At 43.3% G+C, this 23,608-nt stretch overlaps 1 protein-coding gene across 6 annotated transcripts in view; it reads left to right on the forward strand.

Moving 5' to 3' along the window:
* Positions 1–23,608, forward strand: part of LOC108442970 (dnaJ homolog subfamily C member 13) — a 99,864-nt gene that overhangs the window by 16,806 nt on the left and 59,450 nt on the right. For all 6 annotated transcript variants that reach the window (XM_017723313.2, XM_017723311.2, XM_017723308.2 and 3 more), the window contains exons 3-9: positions 12,826–12,901; positions 14,245–14,394; positions 15,363–15,404; positions 17,445–17,645; positions 18,775–18,981; positions 20,112–20,207; positions 21,055–21,146. In XM_017723313.2, coding sequence (XP_017578802.1) covers positions 12,826–12,901; positions 14,245–14,394; positions 15,363–15,404; positions 17,445–17,645; positions 18,775–18,981; positions 20,112–20,207; positions 21,055–21,146 — 864 coding nt within the window. The remainder of the gene's footprint in view (positions 1–12,825; positions 12,902–14,244; positions 14,395–15,362; positions 15,405–17,444; positions 17,646–18,774; positions 18,982–20,111; positions 20,208–21,054; positions 21,147–23,608) is intronic.

The raw sequence follows: 23,608 nt of genomic DNA on the forward strand, positions 1-23,608 counted from the left end.
ACCATATGAAAATGTCTTTCTAACTAGTTATTCGGTTTGTAAAGTGGACCCATCGCTTTGCTCCAAGCGGTTCACAGACAGCATCCTCATGCAATTAAAAATCCAATTAAAGCCGAAATAGACTGTTTATAGACTGCATGTTTAGTTTGGGAAGCGTCGTATTTAATAACTAAAATTTCAACGTTTCATATTTAATTCAGAAATGTTCTGTTTCATTAAGAGGAGTCGAGTTCTGTGCATTTACGCGTTAAGTATGATCTGCTCAGGGCTTTAGTGTTGGGGTTAGGAGGCTACACTGCTCACAGCTTGTTAGGATGGACGTGTTTGCAGGCAGGAATGATGTGTACTTGAATGCTGCTGACTCAAATCAGCTAAAGAGTCTGTCTGATCCTGGAAAATGATTTCTAATCACCTTATTCCATTTCCTTGTCCATTAACGGTGCTATGGTTAATGCAAGGCCTGGTGAAAGGGCCTAATGCAGCCCGATATCCTGTTTCACATCTGTTTGAAGTTTCTGGGCCTGGAAGAGTGAGTTATAGCTTTAGCTGGTGGACATGAGAGGATGGAGGGATGTGCTTTGATGTGCTGTGAGAGAAAGGAGGGAGACTGATACATGAGTGGAGTTAACAGTGTGAGTTATTGACGATAAAAGTCAGGGGAAATGCTGGATTTGTGAGTCATGCCAGTTTACTACCACCGAGTCAGTGGATCAACTATAACATCAAGGTTTTTAAGGTTAGTCTGGGGAGCTGCTGTAATCTGAGTGATTACGTATGTGATTTTAATGCAGTTTGAATAATTCACCAAACCGGAGCTCCCTCAGTAATAGTAGTCCTGCTTGAATCGACTTCACAGTAATGCAACAACAAAACCAGTTAGTAGAAAAAACTGGTGTTTTATTTGACCTACTTCATTAATCCTCAAGTTCATGACAAGCCGACTGAAATCCACAGTATTTTTTTGAAGACAAGACACATTCAACAGCCGAAACTCCGGCCAGGGCAGCCCGGAACTCCGGCCAGGGCAGCCCGGAACTCCGGCCAGGGCAGCCCGGAACTCCGGCCAGGGCAGCCCGGAACTCCGGCCAGGGCAGCCCGGAACTCCGGCCAGGGCAGCCCGGAACTCCTCCCTGTACAAATAAAACCTTCCCCAGTACAACTAGTGCCCCTCCCAGTGCATTCTAAACCCTTCCCAGGGCAGCCCGGAACTCTGGCCAGGGCAGCCCGGAACTCCGGCCAGGGCAGCCCGGAATTCCGGCCAGGGCAGCCCGGAACTCCGGCCAGGGTAGATAAGCTAGATAAGATCCCTGTGTATTAGAATTGGTTCTTATTTGTTCCTCTTACGTTTTGTCCTGTTTTTGTCTCAACACAGATGACAAAGAGCTCTAAGTAAGTAAATGCATGAAATTAGTTTAATTCTCTGTCTGGAACTGAGTGGTTTCTGCTCATCAGCCTTTTGTGAGGAAGTGACTGTAAGCTGTGCAGATGTTCAGATCTCAGGAGAATTCAGAAATATGACTCAGGCATAGTTCAGCCAGTGTTGAGTGGTGAGCTTGTTTTTGGACTGCAGCACGTTTAGATTTAAAAGGGAATTCCAGTGATTTTTCAGAATTTTTGCATCCTTTTGATGTAAATTGCAACATAAGTTTCATTCAGTGGGTTTGGTGTGAAATGGTTCAGACATCCTTACAGTGCTGGTGATGGGAACCAGGCATCACCATGACTACAACACAGACATAGACACTTTATTTACCATCCAGAACCACCAGAGAACCTACACGAGTCTTCTGAGCTTATATGGAATGTTGATGATGGAAAACAGTGGAAAATCTGGAATAATGAGTTTTCTTTGGGGACTATTTTGCCGCACAGCGCCCTGCATGTCTCCCTCCACCATGAATGGAGTTGAAGTTCTCTAAACTCTCATAAAACAGCGTCTCAGTCATCAGGCAGTGAATTCAGAACCAGCTCATGTAGGAACTTTCTGTAGGAGCTTTTAGAGGGAGACGTCTGGTTCCCATCACCACCACTGGGAACGACTCTGACTCGGTCAGTTTATCTAGAACTGAGCGTTTCGCACCAGATTTTGTAGAAATAAAAAAAAATAGGTGGAGTTCACCTTTAAGATCTCTTGTTTCCTCTGTTCCTTCCCTAAAGCGTTTCATTGTTGTGGTGATGATGTAATGGTGATATTTAAGCAGGGAAGCCTTAATATGCTCATGCTCAAGGTATGAATTGAGCTGTTGGGCTCAGATTATGCTCAGATTATGAAGGTTTTGCTCGTTCCTCACTCCACCGGTTCTTCTCTTTGGGGGAAATCCCACCACCACAACTGGGAAAGAGCTATTTGTAAGACTTTACCACCGCGTATGAAGTTAGCATCTCACACTCCGAATGGTGGGGCTCCACTACGGAGTTGCAGAACCTTCCTAAATATTTGAAATAGCTCGAATTATCTCTTTTTTTTGGGTTACACAAGCAGTTGGAGTTTTAGGGGAAAAGAGGCAAAACTGCTGAAACTGTTCTGCTTTGTCTTTTATCTTTATGTTCTGTTTTATCTACAAACTCTCTAAGGGTTCCTTAGTGAAGAAATGGTTCTAGATACAACCCTGAACACTCAGAGATCCCTTTACATGGTTAAAAGTTTCTTTGCCCTCTAATGATTGATAGTGTGTGCTGTAAATGGCTTTATATAGAGCCTTTTTGAATGGTTCTGTATATCACCTGTTAGAAGCTTGACAGCGAAACAATAGAGGAGCCTTTTCCAGAAAGGTTCTATGTAGTTAATGTTAGTAGTATTAATATTAGTTAGTATTTAAGTACATTCTGGTTACAGGTTCAGACTGAAGTGTTTATATTCCACTCTATTCAACAATCTGATTAAAAACTTCGTTTACATGCTCACTACAAGTAATCAATCCTTAGTGTGGACGTTACCATGACAACCAGCTTCGTGTGAGTCCAGTCAGAGTGAGATGAGCAGCAGTGAGCAGTGATTGTGTTTCTAACTGCTTTAAAATGACGTCAGACTCAGGAAAACGTCCTTCACACGTCCTTATTAAAGAAGGCCGAGAGGAAGACGTCGTGCTCTGAGACACATAAGCTGGACGTCCGTCCCACCGCCGTCTTTTAAAGATCAGAGCATGAACTTCGTCTCCTCTGCAGACCAGTTTCTGCTCCGCCGTGTTGAACGGTATAAGCTCTCACTGTGACGCGACGCTCATGCAGAACGGACTGAAACTTTCCAATAGGGAATGTAATCGGATACAGGCGCTTACACGGATATTATTCTTCTATTTAACGGATTATTTACAGGATTACAGATTGCCCACCTCATTCAGATAGAAACTGTACTCCGAATGGCCTCAATCAGACTAGACTATTCCGATTGAGCTCTCGGATTATTAACGGATTTTTAGGCTGCTTGTAAACATGGCTAGTGATTCTCTCCTCTAATGAGATGGAGGAGCGTGAACACAAATCTAAAGTGCTACAGCGATTGATATTCCAAGCTTCGGTTGCGAGTGAGGTCACTCTTTCCTCGGCGGGTGAGGTAAACTGTTTCCAGGCCTTCCTGTTAGACCGAAAGTGAGGAGGTTTTCTGAGCTTAAGTGAAATCGTTCCCTCGTTCTCAGGGTAATGGAATAGACAGCGCCTGCAGCCTGGGCTTAATTATCTGTGACCTTCTTCCTCCTGTGTGGACACACTTTAATCACCGGCCAGCTTTATATAGAACATCATATTTCTTGTCTGGGAATCTCCGCAGTCTGGGAATCGAAGACGACACACATTTTGCCACGTAGGTTTCTATTTATTGATAGGTACTTAGAAGGTAGTGACACCTGGATGAACCAGTATCTCCAAGTTTGCAGCTCTATGTGTTTATTTTTATGCAGCTTGTCCAAGAATTTGAACTGTGGAATTAATTTTTCAGACTATTAGCTCCATCAGAACAGAACACGTCCATGTAAACACCTCAATCTGAATACACTGGTCTGATCGAGGCCGTTCAGAATCCGGTTTCTGTCCGATTGAACGAGGTGGGTAATCCTGTAAATAATCCGTTGAACAGAAGAATATCCGTGTATAACGTTCAACACGGCAGGAGCAACTTCAGAAATCTCACATGATGCTCGTTGTCATGGTAACGTGTGCATTAAGTGGTACTCTATGCCTGTGTATAACTTTAGATTGGATTACTTGTAGTGAGCATGTAAATGGAGATTTTTGGCAGCGTTCACATTCCAAGCCTCGTTGCTCAAATCCGACCTCTCTGACTCGGTGGTTCACACTGGTTTAGGTCAGTGACTCAAATCTGTCATTAATGTGATGAACCAGCTCCTGAACTGACCCTCATGAGCTCCTCCTACTCAGTGACATCACGTGACTGAATCACTGCATCATCAGCACAAACTAACGAGCAGAACGAGCTTCGCTGAGAAGATCATTAACTCTGATCAGCTCTCAGCTTCATTATTAGAGCCAGACGGAGGAGGAAAAGGTGAGATGAGCTGCTTTTCCACTATTTACAGAAGAGGTCACTAATAGGTGGACTGCTGTCCTCTGCGGACCTGGACCTATAAGTGATTAACTAAAGAGAATTATTTAATTTCTACAGGGTGGTCCTGTTTTAATCGGCGTAAGTTTTCTAGCCTTTTACGGTACAGCTTAACAGTCCGGGAGAATCACAGACCAATCGCATGCATTGTAAATATCACACGTGATGCAACTCAGCCAATCAGATCTGTGCATTACGATGAGCTTGGAGACTCGAGTGAGTGACGCCACACAGGGGAGGGACGAGGAGAGAAACAGCAGTCAGAGAAGAAAGTGAGTCAGAGGGAAGTTATTCCACATGACGTGATCTAAAAAGAGGAAACTGACAGTAAATGTTGTTGAAATCTGACCGAACTGGACTTTATTTGATCTGATGTTCAGTAAATGTTGGTGAAATCTGACCGAACTGGACTTTATTTGATCTGATGTTCAGTAAATGTTGGTGAAATCTGACCGAACTGGACTTTATTTGATCTGATGTTCAGTAAATGTTGGTGAAATCGGACCGAACTGGACTTTATTTGATCTGATGATCAGTAAATGTTGGTGAAATCTGACCGAACTGGACTTTATTTGATCTGATGGTCAGTAAATGTTGGTGAAATCTGACCGAACTGGACTTTATTTGATCTGATGGTCAGTAAATGTTGGTGAAATCTGACCGAACTGGACTTTATTTGATCTGATGGTCAGTAAATGTTGGTGAAATCTGACCGAACTGGACTTTATTTGATCTGATGGTCAGTAAATGTTGTTGAAATCTGACCGAACTGGACTTTATTTGATCTGATGGTCAGTAAATGTTGTTGAAATCTGCCCGAACTGGACTTTATTTGATCTGATGGTCAGTAAATGTTGGTGAAATCTGACCAAACTGGACTTTATTTGATCTGATGTTCAGTAAATGGTGTTGAAATCTGACCGAACTGGACTTTATTTGATCTGATGGTCAGTAAATGGTGTTGAAATCGGACCGAACTGGACTTTATTTGATCTGATGTTCAGTAAATGGTGTTGAAATCGGACCGAACTGGACTTTATTTGATCTGATGTTCAGTAAATGGTGTTGAAATCGGACCGAACTGGACTTTATTTGATCTGATGTTCAGTAAATGGTGTTGAAATCTGACCGAACTGGACTTTATTTGATCTGATGTTCAGTAAATGTTGGTGAAATCTGACCGAACTGGACTTTATTTGATCTGATGTTCAGTAAATGTTGTTGAAATCTGACCGAACTGGACTTTATTTGATCTGATGTTCAGCTGTCGACTGTATAAGATGCTGATATTCCTACTCGGCTACTTCAGTAAACAGTCTATGGCGCTGAGTCATGATGCAGGTCAGACGTGATGAGGTTCTGAACCTTCGTTTGAGGAAATTTTCTTTAACTGGGCTTTATTGAATTTTAATTAAAGACCTCTGGTTTACAGCCTTTAACGTCTGCTTGGCACAGCCGCCATGGTAACGCTGAATTTGAACACAATGGTGGCAAAAAAGCACATGAATCCTGATCTGAGGGTCACGTTAAAGTCACACAGCCACGAATCGGATACGTATCTGATCTAGGACCACATATGAAAGTGTCTCAGGTCGGATTTGAAAGATCACATTTGTGTCCGCAGCTCTGAAAACATCGGATCTGAGTCGCATCAGGGCAAAAAAATCGGATTTGTGCCACTTCAAGCTGGAAATGTGAACGGAGCCTTCCTTCACTGTTGACTGTTGAGTGATGAGTCTCAGTCTTCTATAGTAAATAATCGGGGTGAAATCAGTCTGACTGACGAAAGTCTTTGTTTGTAAACATAGCCAGTGTCAAAATCTCAAAAAAGAGACCTAACAGAAATGAGCATATTACAGCTAATTTGCATAATGTGATGCTGTACAGGAGTTGAACCGTGAGGCGCTGACGAGGCAAAGCTGACTCCAATAACGATGTTATTTTGACAGTTTGAGAAGGTGTTTAACTTTCCAAGTGGGGCTGGTGTCATTAACTGTAACCAAGCAGTGCTTTTATCTTTTTAGTGCCTTTCGGTTTTAATTGGACTGCATTTGCTCTTTAAAGCCAATGAAAAATGATGGACTGAAAGCGCATATAATGAATCCTTTCTAGAGTGAATGATCACATGATAATGACTGCAGAGGCAGAGCGCTTTATTACGCTTTGTGGTGTTTATCTGCAGTGTTTGCAGGCTTCTGTATTGTGTGTGTGTGTGTGTGTGTGTGTGTGTGTGTGTGTGTGTGTGTGTGTGTGTGTGTGTGTGTAAGATGGTAAATGTCTGATGCACTGAATTATTAACCAGCCTTGTGACAAGGTCCAAGAATCCTCTAGGACTCAACAAGGTCAAAGGAACATGAATAGAAAGAAGGGGAGAGTCTGGGCCAGAGTGCATGGCAGGGTTGGGTGGTGTGATGGTAAGAAGGGAGACCACGCTTTTATTATAAGGGTTTAAAATGACATCACCGTCTATTAGACTGGAGAGAAGAGCTACAGCCTCACACGACGCCCAGCTTCTGAATGGAGCTCATGGAATATGAACGTTATGAAGAACATGATGGAGCACGGTTTGGTGGTCCCGAGGAGTTTAAGAGGTTATGTGCATTTTAAAATCACAAGAGCTGCATTTTTTTAAATTATACCCTACACCAGGGGTCTTTAATTAACATTCAAAGGTCCAGAACATCATAACGTCTGACCTGCATCGTGACTCAGCGCCGTATACTGTTTACTGAAGTAGCCGAGTAGAAATATCAGCATCTTATACAGTCGACAGCTGAACATCAGATCAAATAAAGTCCAGTTCGGTCAGATTTCAACAACATTTACTGAACATCAGATCAAATAAAGTCCAGTTCGGTCAGATTTCACCAACATTTACTGAACATCAGATCAAATAAAGTCCAGTTCGGTCAGATTTCAACAACATTTACTGAACATCAGATCAAATAAAGTCCAGTTTGGTCAGATTTCACCAACATTTACTGAACATCAGATCAAATAAAGTCCAGTTCGGTCAGATTTCAACAACATTTACTGAACATCAGATCAAATAAAGTCCAGTTCGGTCAGATTTCACCAACATTTACTGAATATCAGATCAAATAAAGTCCAGTTCGGTCAGATTTCAACAACATTTACTGTCAGTTTCCTCTTTTTAGATCACGTCATGTGGAATAACTTCCCTCTGACTCACTTTCTTCTCTGACTGCTGTTTCTCTCCTCGTCCCTCCCCTGTGTGGCGTCACTCACTCGAGTCTCAGAGCTCATCGTAATGCACAGATCTGATTGGCTGAGCAGCGTCACGTGTGATATTTACAGCGGATGTAATTGGTCTGTGAGTCTCCGGCCACTAAAGCTACCGTAAAGGCTAGAAAAGTTACGCTGATTAAAACAGGACCACCCCATCCAAATTAAATAATTCTGCATATTCATCAGTTACAGGTCCAGGTCTGCATAGGACGGCGTCTGGACACTTTTAAGAAAGATTGTTCTTCGAGGCTCTTAAAAAAAAGAAAAAGTAAAAGATGGTTCTGTATAGAACCATGAACCCTCAAACAACCAATTTCAAGCTTAAATGCTTCTGTGCATGATGAAATGGTTCATCGGATTGATGGAGAATGTGTTTTATAAGGTTCTATGTACCACCAAAAATGGTTCTGCTGTTCTTACAATACGAGAACGTTTTGGTGCTGTATTCAGCCCTTTTCCAAAAAGGTGCTAAATAGAACCACACACACACATTCTCTTTCAATCTAAAGAACCTTTTCACCATGCAAAGAACTTGATATGGGTATGGAGTGTTTATGGTTCTCTGAAGAACCATTGCCTTTACTAGAGAACCCTAGAAGAGCTGTTTTTTTAAGTGTGTACATTAGTAACAAGGTTTTGATTGTTGAAATTGGGGAAATTGAACCTAGTAAGAGTTTGTGACCTACCTGTAGGTGAGTTAGACCAATCAGAGGCTTCCATACCTCCATGTGTTGTGACATCACAACCATAACTTGCTGGCAGTTTTGACACGTTACGTTCAGGGGTCGTGCCTCAAGCCTTAAAAGGTGGATATTCTTGGGCAGAAGAATCTCAATTTATTAAAAAAAACACATTTTAATTTGCTGTCGCAATATTCGTTGGAAAAATCTCAATTAGATGTTTTCCCCAAATCGTTCAGCCCTTGTAAACAAAATGACCTCGTTCCAGTGTTAGAAGACAAACAGAAACCATAGCCATTTTCGGTTCTGAATAAAAGGAAAGTGGGTTGTTCTTTTGGGAAATGAAAGTTAAAATGCAAAACTGAACTGAATGTGTGAATTGAAAGTGAAGGTAAAAGCAGAGAACCTGTAGAGAGGAGAATGTCCACTCAGCAATGTCTTCCAGGTTTCTCAAACACTAGGGGGCGCTCCCGAGCAAGTCCAAAATGAATGGGCTGATATGGAGCATTTGAGCAAAATTATAGTTTATAAATGCTGAAACATTTTAATGTAAAGAATTCATTAATTCCCTGAACAGCGTAGAACATTTTAGAACATTTCCTCCGCTCTCCAATCAGTCATCACGCTCTAGCAGTAAAAAGCCCGCCTCCTGCTGCCCAAAACCCATTTGCTGTAGAAAAAAGGAAATATATCGGTAAGATTTCTTGAAAAACATCCTTCTGCTTCTTAAAATTAAAGTAAAATGTTGTGTTTTAGTGATTAGGAACTATTTCAACTTTTTCGTTTTTAGCCGTTGGGCTCCATTCACTCCCACTCACGGGCGCCCTCTGCTGTTTAGCAGTCCTGTTTTTGATATAATGAGGGAAATAGGAAGTGGTCAGACTCCTCATAAACCAACTCTGGGGGGAAAAAGCAGATTTATCTAAAATGTTAAACCTCATTTCCCTTTAAAACTTCCTTTCTTCTCTAGTAGAGCCAGAACTCGTCTCCAGGCTGGCAGCTAGGAGCAGCTCTAATATTACTGCCTGCAGAAAGGACAGCTGATTGCTCCAACATCCTGTTATCACCATTTCCTGTTTACATTAGTCGGTTGAACAAACGGGTGGCGTGTATTGGGTGCGAGGGAGAGCTGGTATGGCTGTGGGTGTGTTTGTGTTTTGGTGTTTGCTTTAAGTCTCAGAGATGGCGATGCAGATTTCCCCACGAGTGAATCGACTCGTGTTGACAAACGTGGACTGATTGATTGTGCAGCTCACAGTGGCTCAGCAGCCACACAACCTCATGGCCTGGATGGCCTGGATGGCCTGGATGGCCGTGGGAGATCCATCACATTTCTCACTCGGCAACGCCTGCCGGACTACAGCGACGAGTCTCTTTAGGGTGGAATATCGGATGTGTTCGACCTAAAGAGACGTTGGGCCACTCGCTGCTCTTGGCGTTTGGTCTGTTCACTGATTCTACCCTTCGTATATGTACAGTAGTGTGCAGAAGATGAAAACAGCCATTAATCTAATGTCAAACCATTTATCTTGACGTTAACTGCCCGCAAGAACATTAACATTAGTAGAAATGCAAATAAACGTAAAAGCAGTAAAATGTAAGATTATTAGTGATTGTGCATTGAAAAGCTTTTATACACTATAGTTATCTGATTTACATATTTTTTAATATTATTTATTTTTTTTCTGTGCTAATTCTGTTACTGCAGTTTGTGAAACATTCCGACTCCACAATGCTCGGTTTGATCGGGAATGGTGTGACTGTTATACAGGTTTTTGAGAATACGGTAAAAAATTGTTTGCCCATTTACTTCTGCTCCGTTTCTCAGGACAGGCCCCCCAGCACGAATCCAGTGCTGTTCAGACCAGCACTCATCTGTTTTTGTCCTTTTCATTTCCATCGTTTCTCACAGTCATTCATTTTCACACATACCCCAGCCCTATTATTTTCTTTACGCGACAGCCACCAAGCTGCACGTCCTCACTCAGGGCAGAACCTCAAACTCTGCTGCACAGCCGTACTGACCTGCACTCCTATGTGTTGTTTTTTTTTCATCCCTCCTTTCTCTCATAGACTCCCATTCATTATCAACGACATGTAGCTACCACTTGGTAACCCCTATTATTCACTTAATGAACACCTTGTACACCATGGAAACTGCCTAGCAACAATTTAGCAACCGCCTAGCAACACCTTCGCAACCACCTGGGATACCATAACAACTGCCTAGCAAAACCTTAGCAACCCCCAAGCAGCCACTAGGGGTACCATACCATAGCATGCACCATAGCAACCTCTAGCAACACCTTAGAAACGACCTGTGATACCATAGGAACTAACTAGCGATACTATAGCAACCTTTTAGCAACACTCTAGCAACCACTTGGGATACTATAGCCACCATCTAGCAACGCTTCAGGAACTACATGTCAACACCCTAGCAATTACCTGGACTACCATACTGTATGCCTAGCAACACCATAGCAACCACCTTGCAACACATTAAGAACCACTTGTAATACTATAGCATCACCGTAGCAGCCACCTTGAGTACGATCGCAGTATCAGTCAGAAAAGTCACGATTAGATTCTTTCCCCCCGAATCGTTCAGCCCTCGTCTCTGGTGTGGTGGTCCTGTTTGGGCTGGTCCGTGTTGGTTAGCTGACTCTATTGCTGCGCTCCCTCCCCTCCCCTCCCCTCCCCTCCCTCAGCCCTCTCTTTCTGAGCCGTTGTGACATGCCGGCGGCTCGGCTCGGCAACGGAGCGAGACGTGGTAGACCTCTCGGGGTTAGAGAAGGTTTGGGGGGGGGTCAGGAAGGCGAACACACACACACTCTCTGGTTCGAGACGGCTGCGCTCATCGGTTCTGACGTTATTTGTTGATGTTCTACACACAGGATTTCCTCCGTCTCTCGCTTGTATGTGTGAACAAACACACTCACACCTCGTCTTAATTGCTGCTATAATTACTGAAGATATTTTCAGAACTTCATGGATCAAAAACAGCGTCGTTATCGGTTATTGATCACGTCCATCTGCTGGAGCTAACAGGGCTGACCGCACTGCCCTCTCATCACAAGTATTCAGTAGGACTGAGCACATTTGACCCTGACAGGCCTGATATTATTATTATTATTATTATTATTATTATTATTACTATTATTGTATAAGTCGTTTCTGACTCCTGGTGACCACATAGACGTTGTTTGTCGAGAATATCCTGCCCCCTGTTTGAGTCTTCAGGCTTCTGAATAGCTGCTTCATCATCCCTCTGATTGTTTCCATCCATCTTGTGAAACACTTTTAAAGGGTTCTTCAAGGGTTCCTTACAACCATGAACACTCAAAGAACCGTTTGCATGATTAAAGTGTTCTTTGAAGCGTGAGTGTCCTTCAGATTGATGGAGAATGTGCTGTAGATGATTCTATATAGAACCTTTTATAATAGTTCTATATAGCTCCAAAAACATTCAGCTATTATGATGTTGAACTTTTGATAGTAGCAGAACCCTTTTTGGTTCTATGTAGAATCATATACGACACATTCTGCGTCAGTCTGTAGAACCATTTAACCATGCAAGGAACCGTTTAACCATGAAAATGGTTACTTGAGTGTTCGTGATTCTATATAGAACCATTTTCTTTACGAAAGAACCTTTTGAAGAACCATCTTTTTTAACATTGTGTCATAAACTCTTTGAAGCATAAAGGGCTTTTCCAGTGAATCAGTTCTGCTCAGATTCTGATTGTTTGGTTCTCTGTGCTTCGTGGAGACTTGATTTGTTTGAGGTTCCATTTGTTTTTCTTTGCCATTCACACACAAGATGATTTTCAAGGGTTCTCAAGTAAAGAGAACGGTTCTGTTGGAACCATCAGTTTTGTATAGAGCCGTTTCATGCTTGAATTGTTCTTTGCGTGGTGTGGTGGTTCTTCAGAGTAATAGAGAAGGTGTTGCATATGGTTCTATATAGCACTAAAAAGGGCTCTGCTATTGTAAAAAGCTTGACATTGTAGCAGTATTAGAACCCTTTTTGGTGCTATATAGAACCATTTTGTGCAGAGGTTTAATGTAGAGCAATAACACATTGTCTGTTAATCTGAAGAACTATTTTTCTATGCAGAGAACCATTTAAGCATGAAAGGGCTCTTCATAGAACTGGATGTTTACTAATCAACCCTTGAAGAACCATCTAGTTTAAGTGTTTGATGGGATAAAGGCCATTTCTGTCAGGCCACTGAGCTGAATATTGATTAAGAGCGTTTTTTGAATGATCTTATGTATGAAGTGTGTGTATTTTGGGAACTTCTGTAATCTAATTAAATGTGTTTGTGTTTCCAGGTACAAGCGAGTTTTCTCTGTCGGAACCCACGGCATCACCACATACAACCCCACCACGTTAGAAGTTACAAACCAGGTACGAATGTGTGCTACATGTTGCTTTGTGTTTTGCTGTATAATTAATATTATACAGGGTGGGCCGTTTATATGGGTACACCCGAATAAATTGGGAATGGTTGGTGATATTAACTTCCTGTTTGTGGCACATTGTGTTGGATCGTCAGTGCAGCCCTCTTCTCCCACTCTGCACACACTGAGAGCAACACCGCAGAAGAAACGCTGGCACAGGCTTCCAGTATCCGTAGTTTCAGGTGCTGCACATCTCGTATCTTCACAGCATAGACAACTGCCTTCAGATGACCCCAAAGATAAAAGTCTAAGGGGGTCACGTCGGGAGACCTTGGTGCATTTCATCCGACCCAGGACGACTAATCCACTTTGGAAGCTGGCACGTTCCCTGAGTTTTTCTAGCAAGATGGTGCACCACCACATTATGGGTGTCAGGTCCGAGCATTCCTAAATGAACAGTTTCCTGGAAAGTGGATTGGTCGTCGTGGCCCAGTTAAATGGCCCCTAAGGTCTCCCGATCTGACCCCCTTAGATTCGCCAAACTAAACGGGCTGTAAGAAGCTTTACAGACCGGCTGGAACAGAACAACATTAATACTGATCTGGACAAACTGACCAAACTGAGCTGAACCTGATATTGGGTCAGTTTTACGGCTCAGTCTGATTTGGTCCGACTCTGAAGATCAGACACGTCTGGCGAATGGTGTTGGGTTCATTTCTGGCTGATTCCAGGTTGTTCAGCTGTTCTTCTGTCACAGCTGCCGACTGAAAAGCTGCTCAGTGGAGACGACAGTTTGGGAATTTAGTGTAAGGAGCTGGAGAACGAACTGCCGGCTGAGCGGCGAGTGGGCGGAGCTCGTTACTCTGACGTAGCAACGAGCTGCTCGTTAAGGAGCTCTAATTAGGAGGAAGGAGCTGAACATTAAAACATATTAAACGCCGCGTTCACGGCCAGTTTATTCATTTCTTACTGTATTTATTTAACTGCTGTATTAAAGCAGCAGAGCACTCGAGGAGGGAGTTATCACCAATAACATCACGGCTGGGATGATCTACGGACACCAGATCACAGCCGGGACGGTATTTCAGGAGAACACACCCCCTCTCGGGTTCTACTGCTTAAACATCTTTGTTCATAGAGCACTTCATGAGCGTTTTTGTTGGTACCTTAATCATGAGATGTTCAGTGTAAAGGGCAGCTGGTGTGCACAGATGAAGCTGGAGTGTGAGTTTTATTCCTTCGGACAGAGACGATACGTTTGTCGTGTGGCGCTGCTGTTGTTCCTGCTTTATTTGGCCTATATTAGCTATGACTGCTGTGTAACCTGTTGATTTGTGCTGCCCCCTACAGTGGCCTTATGGGGATATCTGTGGCATCGCTCCGGTGGGAAAAGGCCAGGGCACGGAGTTCAACCTCACCTTCCGGAAGGGCAGCGGGAAGAAGTCCGAAACTCTCAAGTTTTCCACCGAGCATCGCACAGAGCTGCTGACGGAGGCACTGGTGAGTGGGAGCAGAGAGAAGGACCAAGAACCAACACGGACCGCTCTGATAATCAGGGGTTTGACTTCGTCTGTGGCCTCTTCACTGGCTGCTTAATCATTTATAATCGGGCTGTCGCTATTGATTATATCAGTAATCAGTTAGTCTACTGATTATTTTGGCCAAACAATGAAAAAAAGGAACCGTAATAAACCATAAATAATAAACCATAGCCTGTAGAAACTCTATTCTAGTAAAAATGATGGTTCTTCAAAGGTTCTTGTGTAAAGAAAAGGGTTCTGTATAGAACCATGAGCATTCCAAGAACCCTTTCCATGATAAATGGGTATTCTGAATGGTGGAATGGTTCTTCAGGCTGATGTTGAATTACATACGGTTCTATATAGCACCGACAAGGTTCTGCAATTATGGTGATAGCAGAACCTTTTTTGGGTGCTATATAGAACCATATGCAACACATTGAAGAGCCAACACGACTCTGCATGGTGAAATGATTATTCAGTTTGATGTAGAATGTGCAGTATATGGTTCTGTGTGGCACCAAAAAGGGTTCTTCTATTCTTATAAGCTTGACATCAATATGAGAACCCTTTTGTGTGATATAAAAAAACCTTTCATGTTACAAAGAGTCCTTCAATCATGGAAAGGGTTCTTTGAATGTACATGGTTCTGTATTATTGCTTACTAAAGAACCCTTGAAGAACCATCAATTTTAAGTGAGTACAGTATAATATGAGAAAGGGAACCTTTTAACAGATGCAAGTAAATCAGACTTTCTACTTTATTTGCCTCATCCTACAAATGACGCACTGATCACTGCTGATTCATTAAGAGGGTCAGTGTTGATTGTTTAATTGAGTATTTGAGTTTAATTGATTAAGCTGGAAAACCCAGCTTTATAACTTTGAATACTGTAAACCGTTCCAGACCACATTCCTGTCTCATGCGTGCCTCATTCTATTCCACAGAGATTCAGAACAGACTTTTCTGAGGGGAAGATAACTGGAAGAGTGAGTATTGCCGTCCTTTTGTTTTGCTTTTCTCTATTCATGCTCACGTCTCCATAAAGACAGCTGCTGAATAGAGGATGGATGGGCTTGTCCCTCATTACGAACACTACCTCCACTCCCAGCACCTGACAGCTTATCTGAAGACAGCGTCTGCTGTTCGGAGGCCGATAGGAGCCTCTGAGATACGAGATGCCCTGTGTGTTTTTTAGAGATAAAGCCCTCTAATGGCGTGTAAATTTATGGGAATAGTAACGAAGCTGCAGTATCTCGGGTTGTTTTGTGAGCGTTTCATATAGATTTGCAGCCACATCCTGTCTGTGTTTGTCATTAAGATTTACTTAGTCTTCACTCAGCCGGTCTGTTTTCAGCTGTGTACTTTCAGTTTGTGTTACTCTGAAGGAGGGGCGCTCCAAGTCCAGCTCCAGGGCTAAACGCAGCCTCTGGTCAGGTTTAAACTGGCCCGTGGCTTCTGTTTCAGAGTGGATTATAAGTGGCCCACCAGCAAGTACGCTGCAGTTCTTTCTCTCACCTGATGGCGGCAGCAGTGTAAGATTACAGTGTAACGCATTTGGACCACATTTAGTCCAGACTGCAGCCGTAAAGCTCAAACCGAATTTTTTCAGTTGTCTCCAATTCCACCCGCTAGTTAGAACTCCCCCAGTCACGCAGTGCTACCAGCTTTAGGAAGGTGAAGGCAGCACAGGCTTCCACCGAGTCCTGTGATGCTCCGCCGCATCTTTACAAGCTGCCGCTCACGGCATCGTTGGACAGCTGAACTCGCTCGGGGAAAGCGCCAACCGGCAGATCTGCTACATCAGCTAACAGACACCTGCACCGACCAGCATCGCGCTGAGTGATGGGCGGGGAGAAGGGGCCGTCCTACCCATCCAGAGAGACCGAGGCTTTTTCACTGAGAGCTGCAGCAAACGAGCCTCATATTTCAGAAGACTGTGATGAATTTAAAAGCATTAAACATGAAACACGGCATGAAGATTACAGTAAATATTCAGGAGGGAAACTAAGGCTACGTTTACACAGCAGGTAGAAGAGCCCAAATCTGATCATTTATTTATTTATTTATTAATTATTTTTTTTTGGCTGTTCGCAGTGTCTTTTAAATGTGACCTCAGTCTGCACAGATCAGCTCCTAAACCAACCCACATGTGCAGAAGGTCAGTGTTTCATGTCGCCTGCTCGTCCAGAGGTCAACAGTCATGACTGCCAGCGAACGTCGCGTTGCCGCGGATCGGATACGGATCGGATTCCAGTGCCACATAAGCGTCTCTCATCGGAATTTCAAATGTCAGATTCATTGTGTTTATCTGTTCACGCTGACACACAGATACACACCTGTGGGCCACTTTTACCTGCTGTGTGAACGTAGCCTAAAGCAGCTGCAGCTCCGCCAGTCTCACAGCACCGACTTCTTATCAGAGCAGATCCAGCAGGTCAGGACACGTTTTGGAACAATAACAGTTATTAATGCTGTTAATCTGCTCTTCTCGTTTAATAAGGCGATTTCTGAATGACGTTTCTTTGACAGGTAAAACAGATGATCTAACAAAACCGAACGTTTCGATATTTTAATAAACACGTAATGCATCAGTCGTTGCTCTTAAGCAGTTAAATAAGCTATAAGCGCTTATCAATCCAAATTGCTCTGAAAGTGCAACCCAACCATTAAAGAAGTGTCGTGCGTCTTTTACTCAGTGATGGGAAACACAGTCGGTCACAGAAAGCTCCAGTATTTGTATCAGTATCTGATATTTTGGAAGCGTAATATTTCGTGAATAATATTTCAGCTCTCAGGTATCGACAGTACGATCTGGCCCTCTCAGACACCCCTGATCTGGAGCGTTAGTGTGACGGTTTGATGTTTTGTTCCTTTTGATGACGCTCGCTGACTCACTGGGTGCTGAAATGGTTGTATGTGGAAAAATATGAACCTAATATATTTTTTGTTGTTGTTGTTTTTAATAGTGTATTAATGTAAAGAGTGCAGGTGTGTTATAAGTGATGTATAAATGTTGTTGTTTTTAGCGTTACAATTGCTACAAGCATCACTGGAGTGACACGCGGAAGACGGTGGGTTTGGAGGTGACACCGGGTGGCATCGACCAGATTGACCCTCACACCAACCGGGTCATCTGTTCCTATGACTACCGCTCCATTGAGGGCTTCGCTGAGGTGTCTGACTACCAGGGGGGCTTCTGCATCCTCTATGGGGGCTTCAGTAGACTGGTGAGTGTGAGCGTTCAGCGCTGTGATGTGTGGAAATTCACACCTTAATGAAACGTTGTACCTCACAGGTTGCGTGATGCTGATTGGAGGGCAGTAGGCTTGAGAGAGCCCTGAGAAAATACTGGGTCCGGTGTTTACCTGGCCATGAGTTTACAGGTCGTGTGAGTTAGAGAGACGGATATTAGGACGTAACTGCGAGACGAGCTTCCTCCACACGCTTAAACATGTTTCTTCAAGGGTTCCTCAGTAAAGACGATGGTTCTCTATAGAGCAAGGTGTTATTTTTATATACATACACAAGTGTTGTCTGCACAGCCTTACTGAGGATGGTTGTATATACAGTATAATATATAATGCAAAGCTCATAACAACGGAAGGATCCTTTTTGGTGCTATATAGAGGGTATATAAAGGGTCCACATAGAACCGTCACGATGTATGTGCGTTTATGGCCAGATATCAGATTTTTTTTATGGGGAACGTTATCTGGCACTTTATCCATCAATCTGAAGAACACGGTCATGATGCAGAGAATCCTTTAATCATGCAGAGAGTTCTTTCAGTGTTCAGTTCAGTTTCTATCTTTACTAGGGAACCCTTGAAGAACCATTTCTAAAGAGTGTAGTATGAACTGTAGTTGCACATGAATTGTTTCTAATATGAAACGCCTGACTATAAATGACAAACACTCCCTCAGGCTCTACTTGAAAATAAATGGGAGGAGAATGTCAAATTTGGTTTGTTCACATTTCAAATAGATTTTATTAATATTTAGCTTCAGTTTCTTTATTTGTATTTATTATATTTTCAGTCTCTTGATTTTGTATTTGCTGAACCAGATCTGGTGATGGTGGAAGTTGTTTTTCTCTCTCTCTCTCTCTCACACTCTCTCTCTCTCTCTCTCTCTCTCTCACACTCTCTTTATATCTCTCTGTCTCTCTCTCTTATTTCTCTCTATATCTCACTCTCTGTCGCACTCTCTCTCTCTCTCTCTCTCTATATATATATCTATATATCTCTCTCATTCTATCTCTGTCTGTCTGTCTGTCTCTCTCTCTCACTCTATCTCTCTATGTGTCTATCTATGTTTCTTATGTCTGTTGGTCTGTCTATATGTTGCCACTCTGTAGCACCTCTTTGCGTCGGAACATCGAGATGAAATCATCCGCAGTGCGATTGAACATGCTGGGAACTTCATTGGGATTACGCTGCGTTTACGGAAGGATCCTCTGACCTTTGAGGGCTTCGCCGGTGAGAGGCTGGGCAAGTACGGCTCGGACGAGAGCATCACTTCACTCGCCGAGTTCGTCGTGCAAAAGATCTCACCACGGCACGCGGTGAGACACACACACTCTCTCTCACACACACACACACACACACACACACACACACACACACACACACACACACACACACTGATTTGCGCTGTAGAGAATGCTCAGTGTTCCGTTTCGCTGTCAAGACTTCTTATTTCTCTCTCCTTCAGAGATGGTGCTGCTTTAGTTCACGGGTGTCTCTGATTCACAAGCTGCAGTCAAAGCAGTCAGAAGGATTTTTCGTCTAAAATAGGATCGAGTTTTACTTCTGTTTGTCTGGTTTTGGATGAAGAGGCCTGTTACAGAAACTTTTTGTCTGTATTTTTGTCTTAAGTAAAGATCTGACAGGTCAAGATAAGATTTTTCACAAATTCATATTACAGAAACAAATCTGATCGTAATTTAGGAATTTTATCTGTTCTTGATTGCCAATTGAAGTCGACAGTCAACTCTGTGTCCTAGCAACCAACCGCGCACACACAGCTGAAATGTAAACATGTAATCAAAATAATGTTAAAAATGTGAGTCACATCTGCCGTGATAAACTGAGCTGTGAATGATGTAAGAGCGCCCCCTGCTGTTTATCAGAGTCGCCGCTCCCCAGTTTCAGTCTCCATTTCCCAAACGCTTTAGCCGAGCGCGCTAATGTTCCTCCTCCTAATAAACAGACACCCGTTCAGCTCCGCCTCCTCATTATTCACCACCATCACTGTAATACTCCATCATCTACATTAACACAGGAAGGTGATCAGAGGGGCGGTGGAGTTCGAGTCGGCAGCGTCTGAGATGTTTAAAACGCAGAGTTAGAAGAGAAAAGCATCTCCCAGTGAAAGCCGCGTTTTACAGTAGGAATAAATGGAGCTCATTATGCTGGTAGTGAACTACGCTGCCTGACTCAGCCGCCTCAAAACCAGAGAAACGGGCCTTAAACAGGAGTCAGGACCCTGCTGGGGTTCATCCTGAAGTTAGGACAGGATTTAGGAGGTTTAGACTGGTTAGGATGTTTGTGTGATGCTGTTTTCTGATCTGGAGTTAATGATGAGAAGATGAAAGGAGGAGCTGATATTCTGGAATAGATACTGTCCGAAATTAAGCCCCAGTCGTCATGGAGACTAAAGAAAAAATGTTTTATCTTTCCTTGTCTCTCTCAGGAGCCCGTAAAGAGGATCCTGGCCCTCACGGAGACGTGTCTGGTAGAGAGAGACCCAGCTTCATACAACATCGTCACCATCAAACCCTTCGGAGAGGTGATTATAAAGCAGCCCCTACTTTTCGGCAGTACTCTGCAGTGCTTATTTAAAGGGAAATGCCACCAGTTTTTCCAGTTGTACTTGATCGCTGAACCACTTAGATGGACATGAAATCATTCAGAGTGGTCTGCTGTGAAATGTGCCTTTCTAGAGAAACTTCTAATCAAACTTGTTCACTGTTGTAGTAATAGGAACCAGACGACCCCATGTCTACACTGCAAATATCATTATTTTATCAGTGTATCAAAAAAGACCAGTGAACTCTGTGTCTTCTCAGGTTTCATAGGTCTGATAATGGTAAAAAATAAATAAATAAACAAAAATAAAAAATAGTTTTCACCCAGTCCCCAATATTTCACACCAAACCACTCTGAATGATTTTGTTCACATCTAAATTATTCAATGATTAAGACATTTTGCAAAATCAGTGGAATTCCCAAACAGTGTAAATGTTCCCTCAAAGCTCCAGCAGTGGTTTTAAGGTCTGGTTGTGGAGCTTAAATCAGGTTCTCCAGGTGAAAAGTTGGTGTTTGTTCCTTTTCATAACCGAATGTTTTAAAACAGAGCAGTAGAGTAAAAGCCTGGAGGCGAGGCGGGGCGGGGTGTGTGGAGTCAGTCCAGCTTAGAACAGATCATTTCAGTGGATTATGGTTCAGTTATGTTCCCTGACTGAAGGCACTGAGATGGAGCCTTGAGGGTTCCACCTCAGTGACAAGAGGGGAACTGACCCAGAGACAGTCTAGTACCTTTATTTCTGAGAGTGCATGTTAAGGACTGAAGAATGGGACAGAATGTTGATGCTGTAGTTAATGAGAAAGCTGATATAATGTTGTTGCCCATGCAGGTGTTTGCTCTGATCTGTGATGCGGAGAACCCTCAGGTATTCACTGTTGAGTTCATCAGGGGACAGATACGAAAGTACTGTTCCACCGAGAGGTAATGTGTGCACATGGTTTTTCTTACCCGTCCCTGTGCTGATTTTTCCTTGTTGGAAATTTGCTTGTCAGAATATTAAGACTCCTGTTTTTTTAAGCTCAGTTTTGTTCCACTTTAGACCAATTTCAATTCCTTTGATCCTCATATGGTACATGACATAGAGGACAAGTGTGATAGTTTGTCCTACACTCTTAAAGATGGTTCTTCAAAGATTTTTTTAGTGAACAAAAAGGTTCTGTGTAGAACCATGAATGCTTAAAAAACCCTTTGCATGATTAAAGGTTTCTTTGCATCGTGAAAGATTGATGGACAAAGTGTTGCATGTGTTTCTATATAGAACATTTTTGCAAAGGGTTCTATATAGCACCAAAAAAGGTTCTTCTATTGGTCAGATTACAAGCTTGTCCCAATAGAAGAACCTTTTTTGGTGCTATGTCCATATGTCCATCAGTCTTTCACGATGCAAAGAAACCATTAATCATGCAAAGGGTTTTTAAAGTATTCAAGCACCAAAAAAGGTTCTTGTATTGTGGCAAGCTTGTTATCTGACCGATAGAAGAACCTTTTTGGTGCTGTATAGAACCATATTCATCTAAGGCACATTCTCCATGGATCTAGAGGAGGCTTTCACAATGCAAAGAGCCCTTTAATAATGCAAAAGGTTCTTTGAGTGTTCATGGTTCTAGATCGTATAATTTTCTTTACTGAAGAACCTGGTCTGGTCTGGTCATCCTGCTATGACCTCAGCCTGACAGAATACAGTCCAACAGATTTCATATTTAACCAAAGACTTATTAAAGCCTCGCATTCCTGATGATGGCACCTGCTAAATCAGTCTGTGGTGTGTGACGTTCCTCAGCAGCAGCGACAGCCGTTATCCGCTCATGGATCAACGTAATAAACTGTAATGATGTGTTTGTATCTGTCAGTGCGTTCAGACAGCATGCTGAAGGTTTTGAGCCGTGGTGAGCTTTACATAGCCTGTTGATTTCATGCTGGGCTTGTGCACGTTGCTGTTTTGTTGTTGTGAGAAAGAGAGAAATAAAAAATAATAAAAATAGGGGACAAAACTAAAGCAGGGCTAAATGCAGGCCAGAACCCAGAAGGAGGGAAACGTTCCATGAGAAACTCAAACTTGACCTTTTATCCTGACCTGAGCCTGACCGCTGCTTGCGAAATGATTTGGGAATCTGACCAAATCTGACATGAATAGTGGGGAAAAACAGGCAACATATCATGGAAAAACCAATTTCCTTCCCTATTTTGGTTGGGAATGTTCACACCTCATCACTAAACTCTGTATCTGGAAATTATGCTCATTATTTTTTGGGATGTGTCGAAAATTTACATATTTTAGATAAATCTGTTTAGCCTACAGCACTTTAGCACCAACCAATCACGTTGAAGTTTTCGTAAGGCCTGTCACAATCATTACATAATCGTGTCATCACACTTATCTGAGAGGGTCACAGTCATTTAAGCCAACTTCAAACATTTTCCACAGTTGTTGGTCACAGTTATATCATGCTGCAGCAAACAAGGTGTAAAATCAGGACTTTGCATTGCGCTTGGTGATGTAAGGCTTGGATGCAGCTGCTCGGCCATGGAAACCCGTTCCATGAAGCTCTCTACGCTGTTCTTGAGCTGATCTGAAGGTCACATGAAGTTTGGAGGTCTGTAGTGATTGACTCTGCAGAAAGCCGGTGACCTCTGTGCACTACGCCCCTCAGCATCCGCTGACCGCTCTGTCATTTTACGTGGCCGACCACTTCGTGGCTGAGCTGCTGTCGTTCCCAATCGCTTCCACTTTGTTATAATCCCACTGACAGTGGACTGTGGAGTATTTAGTAGTGAGGAAATTTCACGACTGGACTTGCTGCACAGGTGGCGTCCGATCACGGCACCATGCTGGAATTCACTGAGCTCCTGAGAGCGACCCATTCTTTCACTAATGTCTGTAGAAGCAGTCTGCAGGCCGAGGGGCTCGGCTTTATACACCTGTGGCCATGGAAGTGACTGGAACACCTGAATTCAGTGATTTGGATGGACAAAATCCAATTGTTCAAATTAAATCCATCCATCCAGCCATCATCTTCCGCTTCTCCGGGGTTCGGGTCGCGGGGGCAGCATCCTGAGCAATGAGGCCCAGACCTCCTTTTCCCCAGCCACTTCCACTAGCTCCCTGGAAGGGATTCTGAGGCGCTCCCAGGCCAGCTGGGCGATATAGTCACGCCAGCGTGTCCTGGGTCTTCCCCGGGGTCTCCTCCCCGGTGGACTTGCCTGTGTCCAGGAGGCATCCTAACCAGATGCCCGAACCACCTCAACTGGCTCCTCTCGACGTGAAGAGGCAGCGGCTCTACTCCGAGTCCCTCCCGGATGACCGAACTTCTCACCCTATCTCTAAGGGAGAGTCCAGACACCCTGCGGAGGAAACTCATTTCGGCCGCTTGGATTCGTGATCT

The sequence above is a fragment of the Pygocentrus nattereri genome, chromosome 24, assembly GCF_015220715.1.
Source record: "Pygocentrus nattereri isolate fPygNat1 chromosome 24, fPygNat1.pri, whole genome shotgun sequence".
In the NCBI taxonomy this organism is placed as follows: Eukaryota; Metazoa; Chordata; class Actinopteri; order Characiformes; family Serrasalmidae; genus Pygocentrus; species Pygocentrus nattereri.